The sequence below is a fragment of the Peromyscus californicus genome, unplaced genomic scaffold (genome assembly GCF_007827085.1).
Source record: "Peromyscus californicus insignis strain IS unplaced genomic scaffold, ASM782708v3 Scaffold_7__1_contigs__length_154581171, whole genome shotgun sequence".
Lineage (NCBI taxonomy): Eukaryota > Metazoa > Chordata > Mammalia > Rodentia > Cricetidae > Peromyscus > Peromyscus californicus.
Window position 1 is genome coordinate 67,162,033 of NW_026294595.1, and position 20,414 is coordinate 67,182,446.

A 20,414-nucleotide genomic window follows, 5' to 3' on the forward strand; every position below is an offset into this window, starting at 1 on the left:
TGTGCTGTAAAGCCAACCATCTACAGAAAGGTGAAAGAACAGACTCCCACTTCTGCCATGTGGGCCCTGACCACCTCTCCTCAGAGCCCCAGGAATGCTCTCTGTCTCTGATGGAGGAGTCTGGACTTGAGATGGAGTGCACACCTGTCACTCACGGTGTGAGAACGCACAGACTTGAGATGGAGTGCACACCTGTCGCTCACGGTGTGAACACACACAGACTTGAGATGGAGTGCACACCTGTCACTCACGGTGTGAGAACGCACAGACTTGAGATGGAGTGCACACCTGTCGCTCGTGGTGTGAGAATGCACAGACTTGAGATGGAGTGCACACCTGTCACTCACAGTGTGAGAACGCACAGACTTGAGATGGAGTGCACACCTGTCACTCACGGTGTGAGAACGCACAGATTTGAGATGGAGTGTAGGGTTCACATGCTTTTTAGAAAGTCAGCAAAAGTTGGCCAGGCCATGGTGGCGCATGTGTTTAGTCCCAGCACTCGGGAGACAAAAGCAGTCAGATCTCTGTGAGTTCAAGGCCAGCCTGGTCTACAGAATAAGTTCCAGGACAGCCAGGGCTACACAGAGAAAGCCTGTCTTGAAAAACAGTAACAAAAAGTCATCCTTACTGTTATTTAAAGACAGCTGTAATTGATCTCCTTGAATGCCAATGCTAGATACTTAAATTTCAAAGAAATGAGGTTATGAGAAAGGCTACAGGATAACCTTGGGAGATGTAGTTCCCAGGAAGAATTTAGGAGTTGTACAGACAATAAGAGACTTAAAACACATTAATGATGAAGACTTCCTGTAACATTAGGCAGGAAAGTAGCTTGGAGGCAGTAGAGAACAGTAGACTTGGGAATATTGCAGACAATGCTGATTTCTTACCTCTATGACAGTTATTAGCTTTTGAACTTGAAGCTTTTTTACCTTTAAATTGAGGAGCCCCCATCAATAAAATAGGGGTAACAATCACATCTAGTTCAAAGACTTGTAACAGAGAAGGCACAGTGTAAGTTTAAGAACTGCCCACAAGGTCATCATTATTAGTGGTAGTTAGTATGCAAAGCTTTGTTAAACTCATCTCAAATGAGGCTATTTCAGCCTAGTGTCCAGAAATCTGCTTAGGTTAGCCAACAGAGAACAGCTTCTTGAGTGAGTGGTGCTCTTTTCTCATGAATCACTGAATGAGAACATTTTCTCTAGGTAAGTCACATTCACATAGTACAGTCAGAAGCTTCCACCATTTGGGTCTACTTCCCATTCTGCCAGAGCTTTAAGTCCTTTTTTTCTCTTAAATGTCTTCATGGCTTTGATGCTGGTTCACTTTTGACATGTCAAAATAACTTACCTTGAGCCAGAGTCGTAGAAGTGTCAGGTATGTGCTGTCCACATACCTAACAGAAACTGTAGTTTTCTGAGAACGAGAAAAGGCTCACTTGGCAACTAGATTTCTCTCAGTATTATGAAAAAAAATCTTGATTTTTTTCAACAGTGTATTAGTAGATTAAATTAAAAAAAAAAACTTCAAAACCTATCAAGAATCAACAGCATACTGGCGCTCTAGAGCTCAGGATCACTTACACAGGCCAGTGCAGTTTGCTTTTGAAGGACTAGACACACTGTGTATTTCTTGAAGGGAAGAATATAGAGCTTTACTCTCCAAAAAATAGTATAAGAGGATCAAGAATAAGAGTAGTAGACAAGTATGCCATAGCTAAGAATGTAGTTACTGATGCAAGACATGTTTATTAACACTTTTACCAACATCCTTACATGCTAGTGCACACAACACCATGCTGGGAAAACAGAGATGGAAAGAAATGATACCCATCCACAAGAAGCTGGCAAAGCAGTGGGAAGACTCACAAAGGAGATGGGGCAGGTGGATGGAAGAAGGCTGGGAAGAGCATCCCACAAGAGTCGTATTTCATTTGGCAAAGAGCTGCCGAAGAGCTGATACAGATTAAATGGCCTAGAAACCCGACCCTTATCAGTTCTGTGAAGGCAAACGTGGCTATGCAATCTCGGGCTTTATTCTCTGCCCACCTTGTTCTCATCAGTCCACAGCATGAGAACAAGCAAGTCCCCTGTCTCTACTTTGTCCTCTGTGGAAGACTGAGTGAAGAGACTAGCTCTCTTCCCAAGACACTTGTTTATCCCCCGAAACTTAAAAATCCCAATGGATAAAAACATCTAGATTTTAAGGCTGGGAAAGTGGTTCACTGGTAACATGCTTACTTAACATAAGTAAGTCACCAGGTTCTAACCACAGTACCATACACAGAGAAAGGAAAGAAGGAAGGAAGGGAGGGAAGGAGGGAGGGAGGAAGGGAGGGAGGGAGGGAGGGAGAGGGGAGGGAGGAAAAATGAAGAAGAAAAAGAAATCTACATTCCACCAATTTCTGAGAACTCTATCACAGCAGAAGAGCTAGGGAGAGTCAAATATTCCTTTAATTACAACCCATGATGGTCAGGCTGTTAGGACAGCTGTCTGGTGTCCAAAGAGCCTCTGGAGAGCTGATAGTAGAAAAAGACACTTTTGTATTCAAGGAAGATGGGACTTCAGTTCTGAATTGCCTTAAAAGGAAGCTGGCAGAGATTAACTCCCCCATTCTTGGAATGTTCCAAAAACACAGAAAAATTATATACAATAGTAAAGGTATATTTTAATAATACTAATAAACATAAAATAACCAGTAAAAATAATACTGTTTTGTGTTTCTTTATCATAACCTTTCATAAAGATTAAAATGTTTTAAAGTGATTAGCTAAAAACCATTTGATAATAGTCTCAAAATAGTAATCATGTTGACTTTCAAACACTCAATATACTTTACAATGAAGTATGACTTTCAAAAATATATAACCATTACGTAATTAGTGCAACATCCTGTGAAAAGAAAAGTGCACAGGCACACCATCCAAAGCAAGTCCACGACAAAGAAGAGCTATGAAAATGATCACCAAATAGACGAAATCAGAGAGTGTTGTCACTAACGGGGAAAGTTAAAATCATCAGAGGGATGGGACTGGAAAGTGGCTGGCTCAGTGACTCAGAGCACTGGCCACTACTGCAGAGGCCAGTTGATCCTAGCACCTACATGGTGATTCACAACCGTCGGTAATTCCAGTTCCAGGGAGTCAGACGCCTTCTTCTGGCCTCTGTGGGCACCAGGCATGCACATGGTACACAGATACACATGCAGACCAAACACTCATACACAAAAAATTTAAAAATAAATTACCCTTTAAAGGGAAAACTGACAAACAAAAGTCACAAGGAACCTAAAGAAACATACCTAACGGATCAAGAAATCACTACAGTCCTGACCATTCATTAGACACATCATCGAACAAAGTACCTGCGCCAAAGCTGTTCTTGTTCTTACACACGTTGGGCAACCTGCAACCTACCTACCCAGCCAAGAGTCACTGCTACTACGTCATCACCACTGGTCTACATATCCTCACTGGTTCACGTATCCCGCCTGCTTCCAAGGACCTCCTTTGGGCTGCCCAGGTAGCAAAGCGCCATGTACTCACTATTCAGTGAAGAAGCGGGCAATGCCATACTGGTTAATGTCCTCCCTGTTCTCCAGAAGCTGGCACACTGCATCCTCCATGTACGTGAGGACATGCCGCTGAGCTGCAATCAGAAAAAAGAAAGGAAAATGGGAGAGATTAAAAAAACAGAGTTCTCCCAATCCCAATGAGAGGGCATGTAAGTCAAGGCGTTATCTCTGTCCTGGGGGAGTGGAATAGGAGAGAGAAGCGGCTTGCTGGCCATAACTGAGCTATGATCCCAAAGGGTGAAAGACATGACCAGCTGTCAGCACCAGCCCCCATTCTTGTTTTCAATAACCAAGAGTGTCAGCCCTTCTTTCCTGCAGGCTCTTTCCTTCATCCTCTCCCATCTGTGCATGAACAAAAATATATTCCAGGAAATGGATGGTCTGATCCTAAAGAAAATTCAGATCTCTAATTTTAAAAAGTCACTGGAAAAGGTTAAGGAACATGAAAATTTCAGTGCTGTTATAGATGTACATCATTTAACCTTGGGAAATAGCAAGAACTTATTAGGTATACTTATTATTAGATACACTTGGAAATGTGTGAATTAATCACAAACTTGTCAATATAAGTTTGACATAGAAAGACAAGTATCAAAGGGGTTGTTAGGGACTGAGGAAAGGATGAAAGGGGAGTGGGACACAGAGGGCAGAGAAGGGAGGGCGGATATGATCAATGCATGAGGTACATGTGTATCTGGAAAGGTCACAGTAAAATCAATTAATTTGTATAATATTAACAATAATTGCAGGGCAGTGGTGGCTCACGCCTTTAATCCCAGCACTCGGGAGGCAGAGCCAGGTGGATTTCCGTGAGTTTGAGGCCAGACCAGAGGGAGATCCAGGACAGGCACCACAACTACACAGAGAAACCTTGTCTCGAAAAACCAAAAACCAAACCAAAACAAAACAACAACAACCCCCCCCACAAAACCAATAATGTACAATAATGTTAATAATTAAAATCTGTTTTTGTCAAAACACAGTCTTGTAAAGATAGATAGATATATGTAGACAGAGAGATAGAGAGGTAAAGAGATAGATTTATTTGTTTATTTTTTGAGATATGATCTCCGTATATAGCCTTGGCTGGTCTGGAATCACCATGCAGACTAGGCTGGCCTTGAACTCACAGAGATCTGCCTCCCTCTCAAGTGTTGGGAATAAGGGCTTGTGGTTCTGTGCCCAGTGTATTTAATAGTATATTAAATTTAGAAAGACCTGGGTTTGAGTGACTGCCTTTTGTAGCTTAATTTTGAATAGTTACTTAATTTACACTTGTTTGGGGCTTTATCAAGTGTACAAAGCTATGTAACTTAATTCTATAGTAAAGACAAACAGAAAAAGGAATAAAAAAGGAAAGGTGCTTGTCAATCAGTCTTGAGAATAAAGCCGCAAAATAATACATGTCAAATTCTAACACTGTTCTCAATATTTTAACCATCATAATCAAGTATATTAAAGTGAGAGGAAAACCATAGCCAGACTGATAATCAACCACAGCCACGTTTTCACTGCTGTATCCCTCCTTTCTGCTACCCACTGAGCACTGATCTTACAAAACCCTTCCTTCCTTGGGCTCTCTGGCTTTTGATGGCTTACCTGCACCTAAGGCTAGTACAAGAATTCAGTAGGCCCTCCCCCTTTTGGTAGTAGAAATGAAAGAACTTCTACTTAGAAGCAAATCCTGCTGCTTCTCCTCCCTAGCCCCAGGGACTAAAAGTCAGTGGGAGTGCTTTTATAGTAGTTAGAATCAAAGTATTTTCATCCTGGGGCAAAAAAGGAGATTTTTTTTTTAAATAGTCTGGAGAGGGTGGGGCTGTATCTGTTTAACATTTATCATCCAGTCAAGACACTTAGTTTACTATATTACAAATAACACCTACATTTTTGAGCCTCTACCCAACTTACTGAACAATGTGCCAGATAACGTACTAACTGTTCCAATGCATTATTTTATCTAATACTGGCAACAATCTTATGATAAGTATTAGTGTTCTTCTATCTCACAGCTGGAGTAGCTGAGGCTTAGAGAATTAGAGCAACGAGCTCAAGGTCACACAGCTGGAGTAAGGGCAGCTGAGATTCAGATCGAGGTTTGTCTTGTCCCAGCATCCATGCTCTTCACAAAATGCCTCATCATTAACGCTTTACAGTTAGCCACGGAAGTGAAAGTTATCTCCATGTTACAAAGAACATAAGACAGAGGGAAGCAAAATCATCTGAGGGGTGTGACCCAGCCCTGCCCATGTGAACTGGGGGCACACATGTACTCACATGAGTGTCACGTGTGTGAGCACCTTTCTGTCCTGTCTCTGCCTGCACACCGACCAGCACCTGTGTGAAGTCAGGACTTGTCTCCAAATTTCCAAGAACCACTCACTCTACTACAAAGTATTCACCCCACCCCTTTGCAGGTCACAAAGTGGAACTAGAAAGCGCTGGTGTTTTCTTTAATCTGAGCTAAGGGTAGGAGTTAAAAAGAGCCACAGAGACAGGAGGGAAAGGCTCCTCTGTGGGAATTCCGACCAGCCTAGCGAGAACAAGCGTGAAGCTCTCTCTAATTGCTCTTCCTAATTTCCTCACCTGCAGCTCTTATCAGTCTAGTGCTCTCTGTGGTTAGGTGTACCACCCAGCCCTGAAAATCCTTACAGTTGATCAAACTTCAATGAGACTTAGTAAGTCCAAGGCTCCTGCCCGGCAATAAACGTGAAGAGTGCTGCTTTGTAAATGCAAAGGAATAGCTTTAATTTATGTGAGTGATTAAAGAATTCAAACAGCACACCTGCAGCCCCGGAGGGGAAAGATATCTGGGCACCTGAGCTGCCTTTCTGGAGAAGGAAAAGCATTTCAGACTGTCTTTTCCTCTCCTGCTTTGCTGTGACTTCCACAACGCGATCAGGATTAAGTCTTCTAACACGTACCAATAACGCTTCACTGTCCTGAAATCCTCATTAATGCCTACTTGCAAAAGTCATGATCAGATAGTGTTGTCTGAGGTAGACATTTATACCTTCATCATGCTCAAATGGAAAATCCAAGTAAAATGAAGTATAAGTAAACATTGCCTGATCCTTATGTGAACCAAGTGAGTGACGGAAACTGTGGATCAGAAACTTCGTGGTTCTGTTGACTTGGACTATGCTGATCACTCTACCTCTTTATACTGAAGTGGCTCCTGCTTTAAAGTGACTGGGACTAAAAATGTGTCTGATAAAAACCTACTTTAATACAGCACTCGGAAGAGGCAGGTGGATCTCTGTGAGTTCAAGGCCAGACTGATCTACATTGTGAGTTCCAGGACAACCAGGACTATGTAGAGAGACTCTGTCTCAAAAAACAAACAAAAAAAGGGTTTTATATCTATAATAATTTACATAATCATATACCCATTTTAGCTATGGCTTTTAAACTTGTGGGAAGCATTTACTTATTAACTGCTAATTACTCAGAAGGCCCTAATTTACATGGGGAAAGTCCAAAATGGTTTCCTTTTACTCTCTTCCCAAACATAAATACCATCAAAGTGCTAGCTTTTTATTTCACAATTAAATGATAAGGGAGCCCATTTGGAAATTCTTGCTTGAGGAGTCTAGAATTTCCACCTACAACATTAGTTACACCATTTTCATTTTTAAATTATCATTTAAAACAGTCTCAACACTTGAATAAACAAGTCTTATCAGGAATATATTAATGAGTTACTAAACATGCTATCAATAAACACAAGGGCCCAGCAGTTTAGGAAGAAGCAGAGTGTATGTGCACATATATTCTATCTTAAACCTGACTGCCTCCTCTCGTTCCAGAACTTTTTTGAAGCACACGTCATTCCTTGTGCTCTCAAGACTCAAATGCTGGGTAAGCACAAATAAATGTCTGTTAAACTAAATTCAAATTGTTCTTTAGGATGAGGAAACTAAGTCTGCTTAGCCACCAGCCTGTCATGTAAACTGCTTATATGTCTCAAGTTCAATATCACTTACAAATTACTAATATTACCCTATATATGACCATGTGAAGTACAAACAAATGGCTAAATGGATTTACAGGCTACAGACTTCTAAGTTTATTATTTTCATCTTCCGTCTTTCCTGGTATTATCTGGGTCCTAGAAAACAGTGTGTTCTGCTAAAACATTTTATCATCTGCAAGAACATCTTTGATCTTAGCCCACACTAAACCAATTGCCCTTGACCAAAGGGGATGAGGAAATGAGAAAACGATCACATTTAATTCCCATACAGCTCAGTGAAGCAGGCAAGAGTTTCTTTTGCAGCAGAGAGAGGTCAGGGAGCCATCTGAAGTCCATGTGACTGGCAGAGCTAGGATTCACACCTAGGTTTGACCCCAAAGCAGAAGTTCTCCCACTCGACTTCACTACCTCTCAAAAGCACAGAGCAAGTTGGTTTACTCCTGTAATTCCAGCACTCTGGAGGCTGAGGCAAGAGTATTGTTAGAAGTTCAAGACTAACCAGGGCTACACAGCAAGACTGTCTCAATGAAACAAGGGGGGAGGAGAAGAAAATAAGACCCCAAACCTTCCATGTGTCCCTTCCAACATGTACATTAGCTTTTCACTGTTAACACTAGGAAAGGTGCTTATAGGGTAAATTAGACAGTTAAGTTATAAACTTTAATAAACACCTCTAGGCTTTTGTCTGTCGGCTTTCAAATTCTACACTCTAATTTGTTTACGGGCTCAGATGACACAGAGAAGACACAGACCAGTCAGTCAATGGGTGACTGGTCTCCTCGGTTTAAGACGCAAACTTTCTTCCTTGCTTTTCTAGTTTCCTTTGCTTCTTGTGACAGGGTCTCATGGAGTCCAGGCAGGCTTTTTTTTTTTAAATGTATTTAATATATTAAAAAGGAACATAGTATAAATGCTGTGGTATAAAGAGGAGCCACATTTTTCACAGGATAAATTCTTAAAAATGATTTGCAGTGAAGGAGCATCAGGATCTTGAAACATGAAAGTTTTGTTAAACAAAATTTCAAAATTATAATCCTTGCAGTGAAACATTTTGCCATTTTATCTATGTATTAACATCATTGTTCCTTTAAAAAGAATTTTCATCAACACTGTCTTTTTATGTAAAAATATATATGTAGATATTTAACCTCCTGAGTGACTAGTCACACACATCAGATATAATTTAATGAAAGAATTTTAAAGTTCTTAGAATGAACTAGTATAGATTTATAATGTGTGTTCAATTGTGATAAAAATTCAAGAGCATACCACAGAATTTGTACTTAAATTCTGAGTTAGAAAATATGATTTATCCCCAAGTAAAACCAATAAACTGTTTTAAATAAACAGTTAATAAAATGGATTACTGAGAAGTCCTATTTTCTCATTTATTAATAAAATGCAGATAGACTACCAACTTGGATGATTCCTACTATATACACCAAAATGATTTCATTACCAAGAAATTACCTGCAACACAAAAGGGTGAGATAATTAAAATGTTTGCTTTATAATGAACCAATCTATACAGTTCATCTTTCCTAGGCTGAAATGACTGGAGTGGTGGCCCACTCTCTTGTATAAAATCCTTCCTCTTCTGAAACCCCGAGGGAAGGTAACTGAAGTAACAAATGTGGAGCCACGGTTCCCAGTTCTCTATGAAACTGTTGCCGGGTTCAAAAAAATTTCCTTCAAACACAGGTGGAAAATTGTGGGGCTACTCCGTACAGTTTTTAGAAATACTTCCAGAACGACTTAATTAAAAGGGCCTAAAATGGCCCTGTAAACAATGTCCTTGGAATGCTTGTTAGTGTCGAGATGAGGGCCATTTCCCTCCTCTACTACTGTCCCTTCTGTTATCACAGTCATGGCTCCAGCCATTATGATTCCTGTCGTCAGAGTAGAAATCCTCTCGGGCTCCTCTGTAATGATAGTCAGACCCATGATCAGAGTAACGCTGCTCACGGCTATAGTGTCTATCTCCTGGTTAGGGGTGAGAATTCTGTCTTTTACGCTGTAATGACAGTGCTTTTTGGCACCACTGGGAGCTGGAAGACTAGTTAAAGCTATGAGTGTGTGATTGACCTGAAGGCAAAAATCCTGACTGATCTGCATGTGAAGAACCAAATTTCTCAACATATAATTGAAAATATTGTTCATCACTGCTTGCTGCTGATAATCTTCTGGAGAAGAGAAGGACCTCTGGACCATCCGTGCTGACGGAGTTATGTTACCCACCTTCCTTTCATAGCTGTTAGGAGATGTGGAGGTAGAGCTTAAATTTCCAACATGATGCTGGGGATATGACACACTGGCACCCTGAGAGGTGTGACTATTTCCTGATCCAAACTGAATTTCGATAGGCCTCCTGAAAAGTTTGATTCCATTGAGAAGATCCATGTCGTAAGGAACAGACACTTCGTGTTTGAAATTCACAAATGCGAACTGTTTCAGTTTGCCATCTTTATCTTTTGGGATTTTCACCTTTATTACTGGTCCAGCCTGGTGGAACAGCTTGAAGAGGAGCTCCTCCGTCACCTTGGTCTCCAGGTTGCCCACCGAGTGCAGTTGGCCTCAGTGGCCGCATCACTTCCAGTCTCTGGCTTAGTCTGACTGCTCAGGCAGGCCTACCGACCGACCCCACTGCGCCCAGGCAGGCTTTAAACTCATGATGTAGGATGACCTTGGACTTCTGATCCTCCTGCCTCCACCTCCCAAGTGCTGGGCCTGAACGTACATACCATCGCAATCAGTTTTGTGGAACCCCTAACTTTGGACATATGAGGCAAGCATTCTACTAACTGAGCTGCATTCCCACCCTAAGAAGAATGCTTTAAAAAAAAAATAGAAATATGGGCTAGCAAGATGGCTCAGAGGTAGGAATACTTGTCACGGAGCCTGACCTTTTGAGTATAATCCTCAAAACCCATGTGGTGGAAGGAAAAACTGACTTCTAAAAGTTGTCTTCTGACCTCTAAACATGTTCACACCTCTGCCCCATATACACACAAAACAAACAAACAAACAAATGAATGAATAAAATTTTAAAAGCTTTCTTGTCTCTTTGGTTTTTTTTTTTTTAAGAGACAGGGTCTCTCTGTGTAGCCCTGGCTGTTCAGAAACTAGCTCTGTAGACCAGGCTGGCCTCGAACTCAGAGATCTGCCTCCTTTGCCTCCTAAGTGCTAGGATTAAAGGTGTATGCCACCACCACCTGGCCTTAATAAAATATTTTTAAAATACTAAAAATATACATTCTGGTTTTTATATAAATGACAAAAATATGAACACACCTTGTTTCTACTTGATGTCTGTTTAATTTTCATAAAACAATACAAAATCAGGCTGGAGAGATGGCTCAGAGGTTAAAAGCACTGGCTGTTCTTCCAGAGGTCCTGAGTTGAATTCCTAGCAACCACATGGTGGCTCACAACCATCCATAATGAGATTTGGTGCCCTCTTCTGTCATGCAGGTATACATGCAGGCAGAACACTGTATACATAATAATAAATAATTTTAAAAAATACAAAATCAATTGATCCTTGAGTATTTCCCAAAGGTACATAGTTCCCTACTGATATATATTTAAGTTGTCTTCATGTTTTTTTCTGTAACAAACTGCACTGTGTTCAACCCTTCCCACTCCCACTTAAAAGTGGGGATCAAAACCAGTGCTTTGTGCATGGTAGGCACAAACTGACTTAACTCCCCAGCCCCACTGAACATTCTTGCATATTTCCCTGCACACATGTACAAGTAGTCCTCTCAAAATGAAACTGGCATTTTACAGGATGCCAGTTTTCACACATGCTGTCTTCACATTTACAGACACAGACAACAAAGCGGCTAGTCCAAACTGGGCGTGGTGGTGCGTGCCTATAACCTCAGTATTCCGCAGGGGAGGACAAGAGGGTGGTGGTGTGTGCCTATAACCTCAGTATTCCGCAGGGGAGGACAAGAGGGTGGTGGTGCGTGCCTATAATCTCAGTATTCCGCAGGGGAGGACAAGAGGATCGGGAGTTCAAGGCAAGCGTCAGTTGCATAGTAAGTCGGAGGCCATGCCACAGCTGCCTGAGAACCCCTCTCAAAAATCCAAAACGAACAACAAAAAAGTGGCGATTCCAATTTACACTCTTCCTGGTCTCAGCAGGATTTACTTTTACTATCCTTCACCTAAAATTTACTAATTTTGCTAATTTAACAACACAAAATACCTTTTGTTACTTTTAGTTTTCTGATTTGTTTGCTTTGAAACAGGGTCTCACTATGCAGCCTTGGCTGACCTGAAACTCCCTATGTAGACTAGGCTGGCTTAAACTCACAGAGATCCTCCTGCCTCTGCCTCCCAAGTTCAGGAGCTAAAAGCACACACTACCACTCTCTGCAGCCTTTTAGTTTCATTGATTCCAGCTAATGCTGTCACAGTTCAATGGGAAGTTTGTTTTGTACTTCTTCTATTAACACCCTGTTCGTATTTTTACCAACTGTAACAGAAAACATTAAAAGGCTACTCGGTTATGAAGACAGACTCTAAACTCAGGCCCTTCTGGTCTGGACTGCACAACACAGCCACCCTTAAAGAGCTACACTAGTGCAATTGTGGGGGTACCCACTCACAATCCCAGCTACTGGAAAGGCTGAGGTAGAAGTTCCCTAGCCACCACTCCCCAAAAAAGCACTATTATATATACCAAATGGAGGATTCTGAGAACAAATTTACAAATTTAGAAACAATCCTTTACTTTAATGGTTGATTATCAAACAGACAAAACTCATGCATTGCCTCTGTGTAGCCAAAGCACCAGAAGGCATGCCGGAAGCAGGCAAAGCACAACACCCAAGCTAACATTACCTGTGACAACCAGAAAGCAAGAGTGGACTAAAGATCTCTGGGTAAAGTAGAGGATAGAAACCCAAACTACTTCACTCAGCCCAAAGAGGCATTGTACCAGTTAACAGATGTACAGAACGGAGAGTCTCACTGGTCAAACAGTCTCTGGTCAACCATTAATCCTCCCCTCTCCCTTCTCCTTCCCTAAAACTGGTGACATATTTTGGGGATGCCAATTAAGGCTAAGTGCTTACATTGCATTGCCATAGCATTTCCAGACTAAATCTCATAACACAGAATTAGTAGGTTGGAGTCCAGCAATTCCAAATACCAGAAACTACAGAATCTCTTTTTAAGGAGGCTTCCATGCAGATTCAGGCTTGGAGTGCTCAGCTAGCTGATGATATGAGAATGTACTTCCTGAACACCAGAGGACTCCAACGTGGTATTTACACTTCCCAGAGGCAACTAAGGAACCCGAGAAGAACCAAGTAATGCCTGTTGTGACAAAAACTTTGCAAAGACAGTGAGTGACCCATGGAGGAATGCAGTTATCAAGTCAACTTGCGTAAATCTATTTTCCAGAGAGCATGATAGGTTTTAGGTTTCAAATCCCAACCCAACCCTGTAAATTGTCAATCCTGGGGTCAGGGACATGCCACTTAAAATGTTGCATCAGGCAATGAATGGTAAAGCCACAGGGTGAAAATGAATTGTCCTATGCAGTCACCCAGGATTGTAGTTCTTGGAGGGCAATTTACAAATCCTGATAAAATTCTCAGAATTTCTTACATTGGCAACCTGAGATTTAATTCAGGTTAATGATAACAGTCATAAGATACTAACATAAAACTTTATAATTTACCTGGTATTTTCTGTTTAAAGCATTGGTTGTTTTTTAAATAGCTGGCACTGTGATAACAGTAACAGCTTCTCACTTCCCCCACTTGGCAACTAGACAAGTCTCATCTAAGTTGACTAACGCTCATGGGCTTAGAACTCCTGCCCTTCTGCCTTGTGTGGAGAAGGCCTCTGTTAAAGAGGGAGACTGTTTTCAAATGGCAGGCTCACCTGTCAAATCCCCACTGAGAGCTGTCCACAGCCTGCTCGTGGATATGACTCTAACAATGCTTGGTAAGCCTGGTCCTTTCTATTTCTGTTACAAAAGCAAAGAAAGCCATTGTAGATATTTACAGATGCCCCAGAGGCCCAGCCCAAAGTGCACAAAACCCACATGGGATGAATGCCTGAACAGTACAGGCTAGATAGGGAGGTCCCAGGTTACTTTACTCACAAGACTCATGCTAACGTTTAGCATATCATCTACATTAATGGTATAAAGCACTACAAAACACCTATGAGAATATACTTCGGATCATTTTACCAAACCGATAATCTTTGACTCGTTACTTTTAGCAAGGTTGTACGAGCCAGTCCTGTACTTCCCACCCGGCCCAGATCAAATCCATCCATCATCTTTGGGAAGTGTTCCCAAATTCTCTTCCAGCTACAAACAACCTTCTCGTTTTCTGAACCCCCTAACGCCTATCCTGGATATGTCCCTGGCATCTTCTCCTGGACACAGGCTATTCCTGCTACCCATGTACAAAATGTTCTGTCAGACCTCTTGTTCTTAAAAATAGACAGGTATCATGAGTCATTTATCTTTTATCCTCCTTAACACTGAGGGTCATTCAGCATCTTCCATCCAACAGTCATTCAAATGTTTACTGACTGACTACATAAACTGTGCACACTATTTGTAAGCGGTGGTGCTAGTTTTGACTCAATGCAGGCGCCGCAGGCCTGTGCTTCCCAGGTGGGAAACACCCAAGACCAAAACACACTCTACTACAATATTAGGGCTCTCACAGGAAGCTGCTTCTGTCCTCCTCTCAAGCACTCCTCATGCTGCCTTTTTCTGCCTTCTCTCTATTCCAATGAGAAAGCACTTGTTCCTTCTGTTGTTACTAAGAGCCCCATTATGTCCAAGGTAAAGTGAAAAACTGCATTCGATGCAATCACCGGTCCCTCACAAATTTGGGGGCTACTTGTCATTTGGACATCCAGGACTTGAATAAAAGAAAGTCTAAATTCTTTTCACTCCGAAAAACTATTTTCTTTTTCGAGAGAATGGAAGTCCACAGCACAGGAAGCAGTGCTCAGTAAGCCACCGTTCATAAACAGCTTTGCCGAAAGCGTAACAAAGGTTCTGTTGTGCTCTTGCATGGCATGGCCAGTGAGCAGCAGGAGCAGATGAACTCTTTAAGAAGCAAGGGTTCTGTCTTCATGCAAATGTTTGCATTAATAAAAAATGAAGAAAAAGATATAGAAAACGCAGGCTAGCTGGATATAATAGGTCACTAAACGGGAGGTTTCTCACATTTTCCAGGCCGAGTCAGCAGGTCTTTTAAAAACTTTGTCATTCTGAACCTTTCACAGACATCACAAGAAAGACATGCAAATACCAGAAGCAAATCAAAGGACGTCCCGCTGCTCTGCTGGCGCCTCCCTCATCCATGCTGGTTTGTCATTTTCTGTTAACCCTAGTGCTGGCTGCTGTTTTGTTGAGGAATGGAGTCCCTAGCCCAAGTGGCAGTCCACGTCCAGCCAGCTGGCCCCAGCACTGATAACATTACAATGCAAGCCATGTCCTACCACTCAGGGACACGTGCTGCCAGGCAACAAGTGCAGCGTGTGATTTTTACACACTTGGTTTGCAAATCTGCATGGGAAAGAGCCTCTAACAAGCCACTTCAGAAGATGTGGTCTCCTCGAGTGTGCACATGCACATCACTAAGTAGTTCTCTGAAGGATTTGTGAGGCTCAGTCCTTCAAAGTGAAGTAGACAGTCAGGACAATAAAAAACCAAACCCTGTGGGGGAGGGTGAGCTACTATGTGCCAAAGCCATGCACTCTGTGCTTAGCCTGTGTTGTCTATTTAATTTTCACAACCACAAATTAAGGTAGATATCCATCCCATCTTATAGCTGGGCAAACTGAGGCTTAAGGAGGTTATATAATTGTCCAAGGACACTTAGATCATAATGAAAGCCAAGGCTCAAAACCATATGCTGGCACATCTCCCACCACTCATATGTTTTATTACACACACTTATTTTTTTTGAGTGGATGGGGAATGGAGCAGAGCCTGCTCTAAGGATAAGCAAGTGCCGTGATGCTGAGCTGAACTCCCAGCCCATGGATGCTATTGTGGAACCACTGGCATGGTCTTCCTTCTCCTCTTAATCATCTGGAGAATTTAGTGTCCATTTCTAAGAGTCAGTGCCTTTAGAGCTGGTTACAGTGGCTTGTACCCATAATCCCAGGATTCATGAGCTGAGGCAGGAGAATCACCAAGAGCTTAGGCCAGCCTGGGCTACATAGTAAGCTCCAGGACAGTCAGCTACTAAGACTCTGTTCCCAAACACTACCCACCTCCCCCCAAAAAAAGATGAGGTGGGTTTTTAGGTTGTGATAAAAATCCAACTTAAGATGCAGAGTTTTATCATAGAAAAGAGGATATATTTAATCCATACACAGCATCAAAGAATCTCCTAAAAGTCACTTATAGATCCTTGGGGGTTCACTACCTACATGAAAAAGAAAAGAAGGAAACAATGGCATAGAACACACATCGCTGTCCCTAGATACAGATGGTCTGTTTTCTTTTTATCTTTTTTCCTACCACTCTCCTCAAGTTCGGCAACAACATAATGAGGGACCACTAAAACCCCCAACCTGCAAATTCCCTGTCCTCCAACACACTGCTCTTTTACCAGGAAATCAATTAAGCCTCACCACAGACTCTGTCCCATTGGCCTCTGGATTGCACAGCACTCCTTCCATTCCCACAGTTTTGCTTTCCACGGTCTCAGTTACTGCGAGTCAGGAATATGGTTAAGTACAGGGTTTGGTACTACATGAGGTCTGCAGATAAGGGAGATCTGGACGCAATAGTCAGACACTCCATTACTGTTCCATCGATGCTCCTGAATTACAAAAGCTTACGGAGCAGGACTCTGAGTTCACGCTGTTCAACTCCCATCATTTTACTCGTAAATAAGCCAGGGTCCTTACTTTCTCCCCCTCCTGATTCAGGATGCAGAATTCTTGGGCTTACTTAAATGTGACTTTGAAGTTTTCTGCATTTCCATGTGTAATCATAATGCTGAAGTTTTTCTTTGAACAAAGTAAACAAATCATGACAAAAACTGAACACTGATTCCTTGGAGACCAAAAAAGCTAAAGAAAAAGGAACTAAGAACACGTGCACACAGAGGGTTCAAACTGAGTCAACTATTTACTTCTCCATTTTCTATGATTTTTCCTTTTTCATTTTTCTGCCTTTTAAAACTTTAGTTGGTACTATATTTCTCATAATTTTATTACATATTCTCTTACGAGATAATAAATATTGCTTTTTATAAATATTGATTGCCAGGTGGTGGTGGCACACATCTTTAATCCCAGCACTTGGGAGGCAGAGGCAGGTGGACCTCTGTGAGTTCGAGGCCAGCCTGGGCTACAGAACTAGTTACAGGACAGCCAGGACTACACAGAGAAACCTTGTCTCAAAAACAAACAAACAAACAAATAAATAAATAAACATTGATTTTGTTTTCTGCTAGAAACCTTAAATTTTTATTTTGATCACAAAAATTTAATATTTCTCTATGGATATATATTCTCTTTTATTTCATCTCTTGTTCCTCAAATCTCCAGATACAAATTGGAATATGTATCTAAGGTTAAAGACATTGCTATAGTTTTCAAATACCAGGCTCTACCACAGATTATGTAAATTTACGAATATTTTTTCTTATTTTATTATTATTATTGATGACAGGGTTTTATTGCCCTGCTAGTCTGGAACTTGCTATGTTGACCAGGCTGGCCTCTGCCTCCCAAGTGCACATAAAGACATGTGCCATCATGCTTGGTGATATTTTCTTTTATAAATCATTCCCCTTCACAACACACACACACACACATACACAAATTCATGTAAAGATCACATTTCTCAGCTTCTCTTGTAGCTGCTTTGGTCATATGATTAAATTATAAAATATAAGCAAAATCTTTTGAGTCTTCTAGAAAGTACTTAAATAGAACTAAGTATAATGAGTGATGTCCCTTATTTATCTGAAGAGATAAGTTTCTTCAGTGCCCATGGATTCTGAGAAAAGGGACCAAATCCATAGCTAGGATAGACAGGATAATAGAAGCCCAAACCTGTTCTGGCAGCTTGGAGTATACCTCTCCACTCTGTCTATCCTCAAAAGAAAAATAACTTCCTTTCTGGCATTTATTTAAGGTGTTTTTCTTTCTTTTTTTTGTTTTTGTTTTTTGTTTGTTTGCTTGTTTGTGTTTTTGTTTTTCAAGACAGGGTTTCTCTGTGTAGCTTTGCATCTTTCCTGGAACTCACTCTGTAGCCCAGGCTGGCCTCGAACTCACAGAGATCCGCCTGCCTCTGCCTCTCAAGTGCTGGGATTAAAGGCATGCGCCATCATCACCCGGCTTAAGGTGTTTTTCTGAGACTTACTGTATTTTATGTATCTGTGTATGAATGCCCGAGTGTATCTGAGTGCACACTCCATGTGTGTGCAGGAGCCAAGGAGAGCAGGAGAAGTCGTAACATCTCCTGGAACAGGAGTTACAGGTGAACTATGATGTAGGTTCCAAACCCTGAACCTGGGTCCTTTGAAAAAGCGGTAAACTCTCTTACCCCATTTTACATTCTGACAGCATCTTAGTCTGTTGCACAAGCTGCTCTAGAACTTATTCTGGAGTTTGTGACAATCCTCCTGCCTCACTTCTTGAGTGCTTGGATTATAGATGTGAGCCACCATACACCGCTTCCTACTTTGTTTGAACCATATAATTTTTCTAGAAAGTATAAATGAAGGGATCGAATTAATCAGGCTAACAAGTATTCAACAAGAAAGCCCATTAGCCTGTTGCTGTGTGTAGAAATGGAGGATACGATGGCACAAGTCAGACATCATCCAGAAGACACACACTCCTGTCCTCAGGGCTCACAGTCTAGTGAACGGGCTAACAACTTTCACAACTTAAAACAGTAACATTTTAACTGCTCCTGAAAGGTTACTACCAAATACTCTCACATGCATTATCTCTTTGAACCTCCTCACAATCAACCTAGGAGTCAGATTATCTCCGTCTTATAAATGACACTGCCCAAGGTCACACAGTTTGTCCCGTAGGACAAAAGCTCAACCTCACAGTATAACTATTTCCACTGAATTACAGCATTAGGATAATTCACAAAGAAAGCTTAAGATGGTCATGACTAACACTAATTAATTCATAAAAACCTGACTATAACATAGATGACCATAAATCAACTTCTTAGAATTTCACACAACTTACATTAAGACATTTTTAACTCATCTTCCATCGACTGACTGGAAAACACTAACTTTAGGAATGATGGTGGCTCTATTTCTTTCTCAGATGCTGCATTCTGAACTAGAGCAGAAAATGAGCAAAGGGAGCAGCACATGAGCTGTGGGACAGCTAAAGCAAGCAGCTTCTCTCCAGCCCATGCCTGTGCTATCCAGAATAAAACACCTGCAAACTTCCAGAAATCTCTGTTCAGAAAACTGACTTTGCTTAAGTAGTCTACCTCATTTAGGATAGGTAAATTTACCTTCAGTCCAAATTTTCAACAGTTCTACACTGCCATCCCACATCCAGGCAGCCAGACTCAGCATCCATAGCAAGGAAGCCCCATTGCTTTACACCTAGTTCCTACCTCAAACTACATATAAAAATTAACCCAAAATGGACCACAGGCCTAAATGTAAAGTCAGTACCATAAAACTCTCAGAATAAAAAAGAATTATAAATCTCTATGAACTTGGTTTAGGCAATAGTTTCATAATGTTCAAAAAGTAACAATTATCCAAATTATCCATCCACTGACAAACAAGTTCTCAAAATGTGTTAGACCATACAGTCCAATATTATTCAGCTGTAACAGTGAATGAAGTCCTGAAAACATTCCACAACATGCATGAACATGAAAACATGCTCAGACTTCAAAAGAAATATCCAAAAGAGATAGAAAGTTAGATTAGTGGTCGCCAGGAGTTGGTTCGGGGTAAAACTTAGTATGAGATTTTTTGGAGAGATGATAAAAGTTCTGGAATTAGGGACAGTAGGAAGATGGCTCAGTCAATAAAATGCTTTTTGTGCAAAAACGAGAACACAAGTTTAGATTTCCTGCACCCACATAAAAGCCAAGAGTGGTCATGCACACCTGTAACCATGGCACTGAGGTGAATGGAGAGACAGTGATGGGCATACACCCAGAGCTCACCTGCCAGACAGTTTAGCAAACTGGTGTGCTCTGGGTCCAGGAAGAGACTCTGTCTCAAAAGATAAGGTAGATAAGGTAGTAATTGTTGTGGAATATAAGCTTAAGATGTGTTACATTCACGTTTATTCTGTGAAATATTTGTTTAACGGTGCAAAAATGTGTTGCATTCTATTATGTTGCATTTGTTTAACTCTGTAAAGCTGTGTTACTTTGCCTGTCTAAAACATCTGATTGGTCAAATAAAGAGATGAACGTCCAATAGCTAGGAGGAGAAAGCAATAGGCAGGGCTGGCAGGCAGGAGAAATCTAGGGAAGAATTGGGAGCGAGAAAAGTAGAAGGAGAGGATGCCAGGGGCTAGCCACACAGCCACACAGTCACACAGCTAGCCACGGAGTAAGAAAGAAAGAAAGATACATAGAATAAAGAAAGGTAAAAAGCCCAGAGGCAAAATGTAGTTAAAGATAAATGGGATAATTTAAGTTAGAAAAGCTGGCTAGAAACAAGCCAAGCTAAGGCTGGGCATTCATTAAGTAAGAATAAAAAACACTGAATTCTACACAAAGCACTACTGTCTTCCAGGCTTCCAAGTAAAATAAAATAAAATAAACAACACCATAGGTTCCTCACAGCAACATTACACTCTCTTTCTGGTCCTAACTTCAGTAATAGCTATTTTTTTGTTGCT

General features: G+C 41.3%; 1 protein-coding gene and 1 pseudogene across 1 annotated transcript in view; both read right to left on the bottom strand.

The window, feature by feature from the left end:
• The window catches only part of Cstpp1 (centriolar satellite-associated tubulin polyglutamylase complex regulator 1), a 162,696-nt gene that overhangs the window by 127,224 nt on the left and 15,058 nt on the right, over positions 1-20,414 (bottom strand). The window contains 1 exon segment of the mRNA XM_052726637.1: positions 3,552-3,654. Within this exon segment, the coding sequence (XP_052582597.1) occupies positions 3,552-3,654 (103 nt within the window).
• On the bottom strand, positions 8,849-10,825 carry LOC128102662 (RNA-binding protein 7-like; annotated as a pseudogene).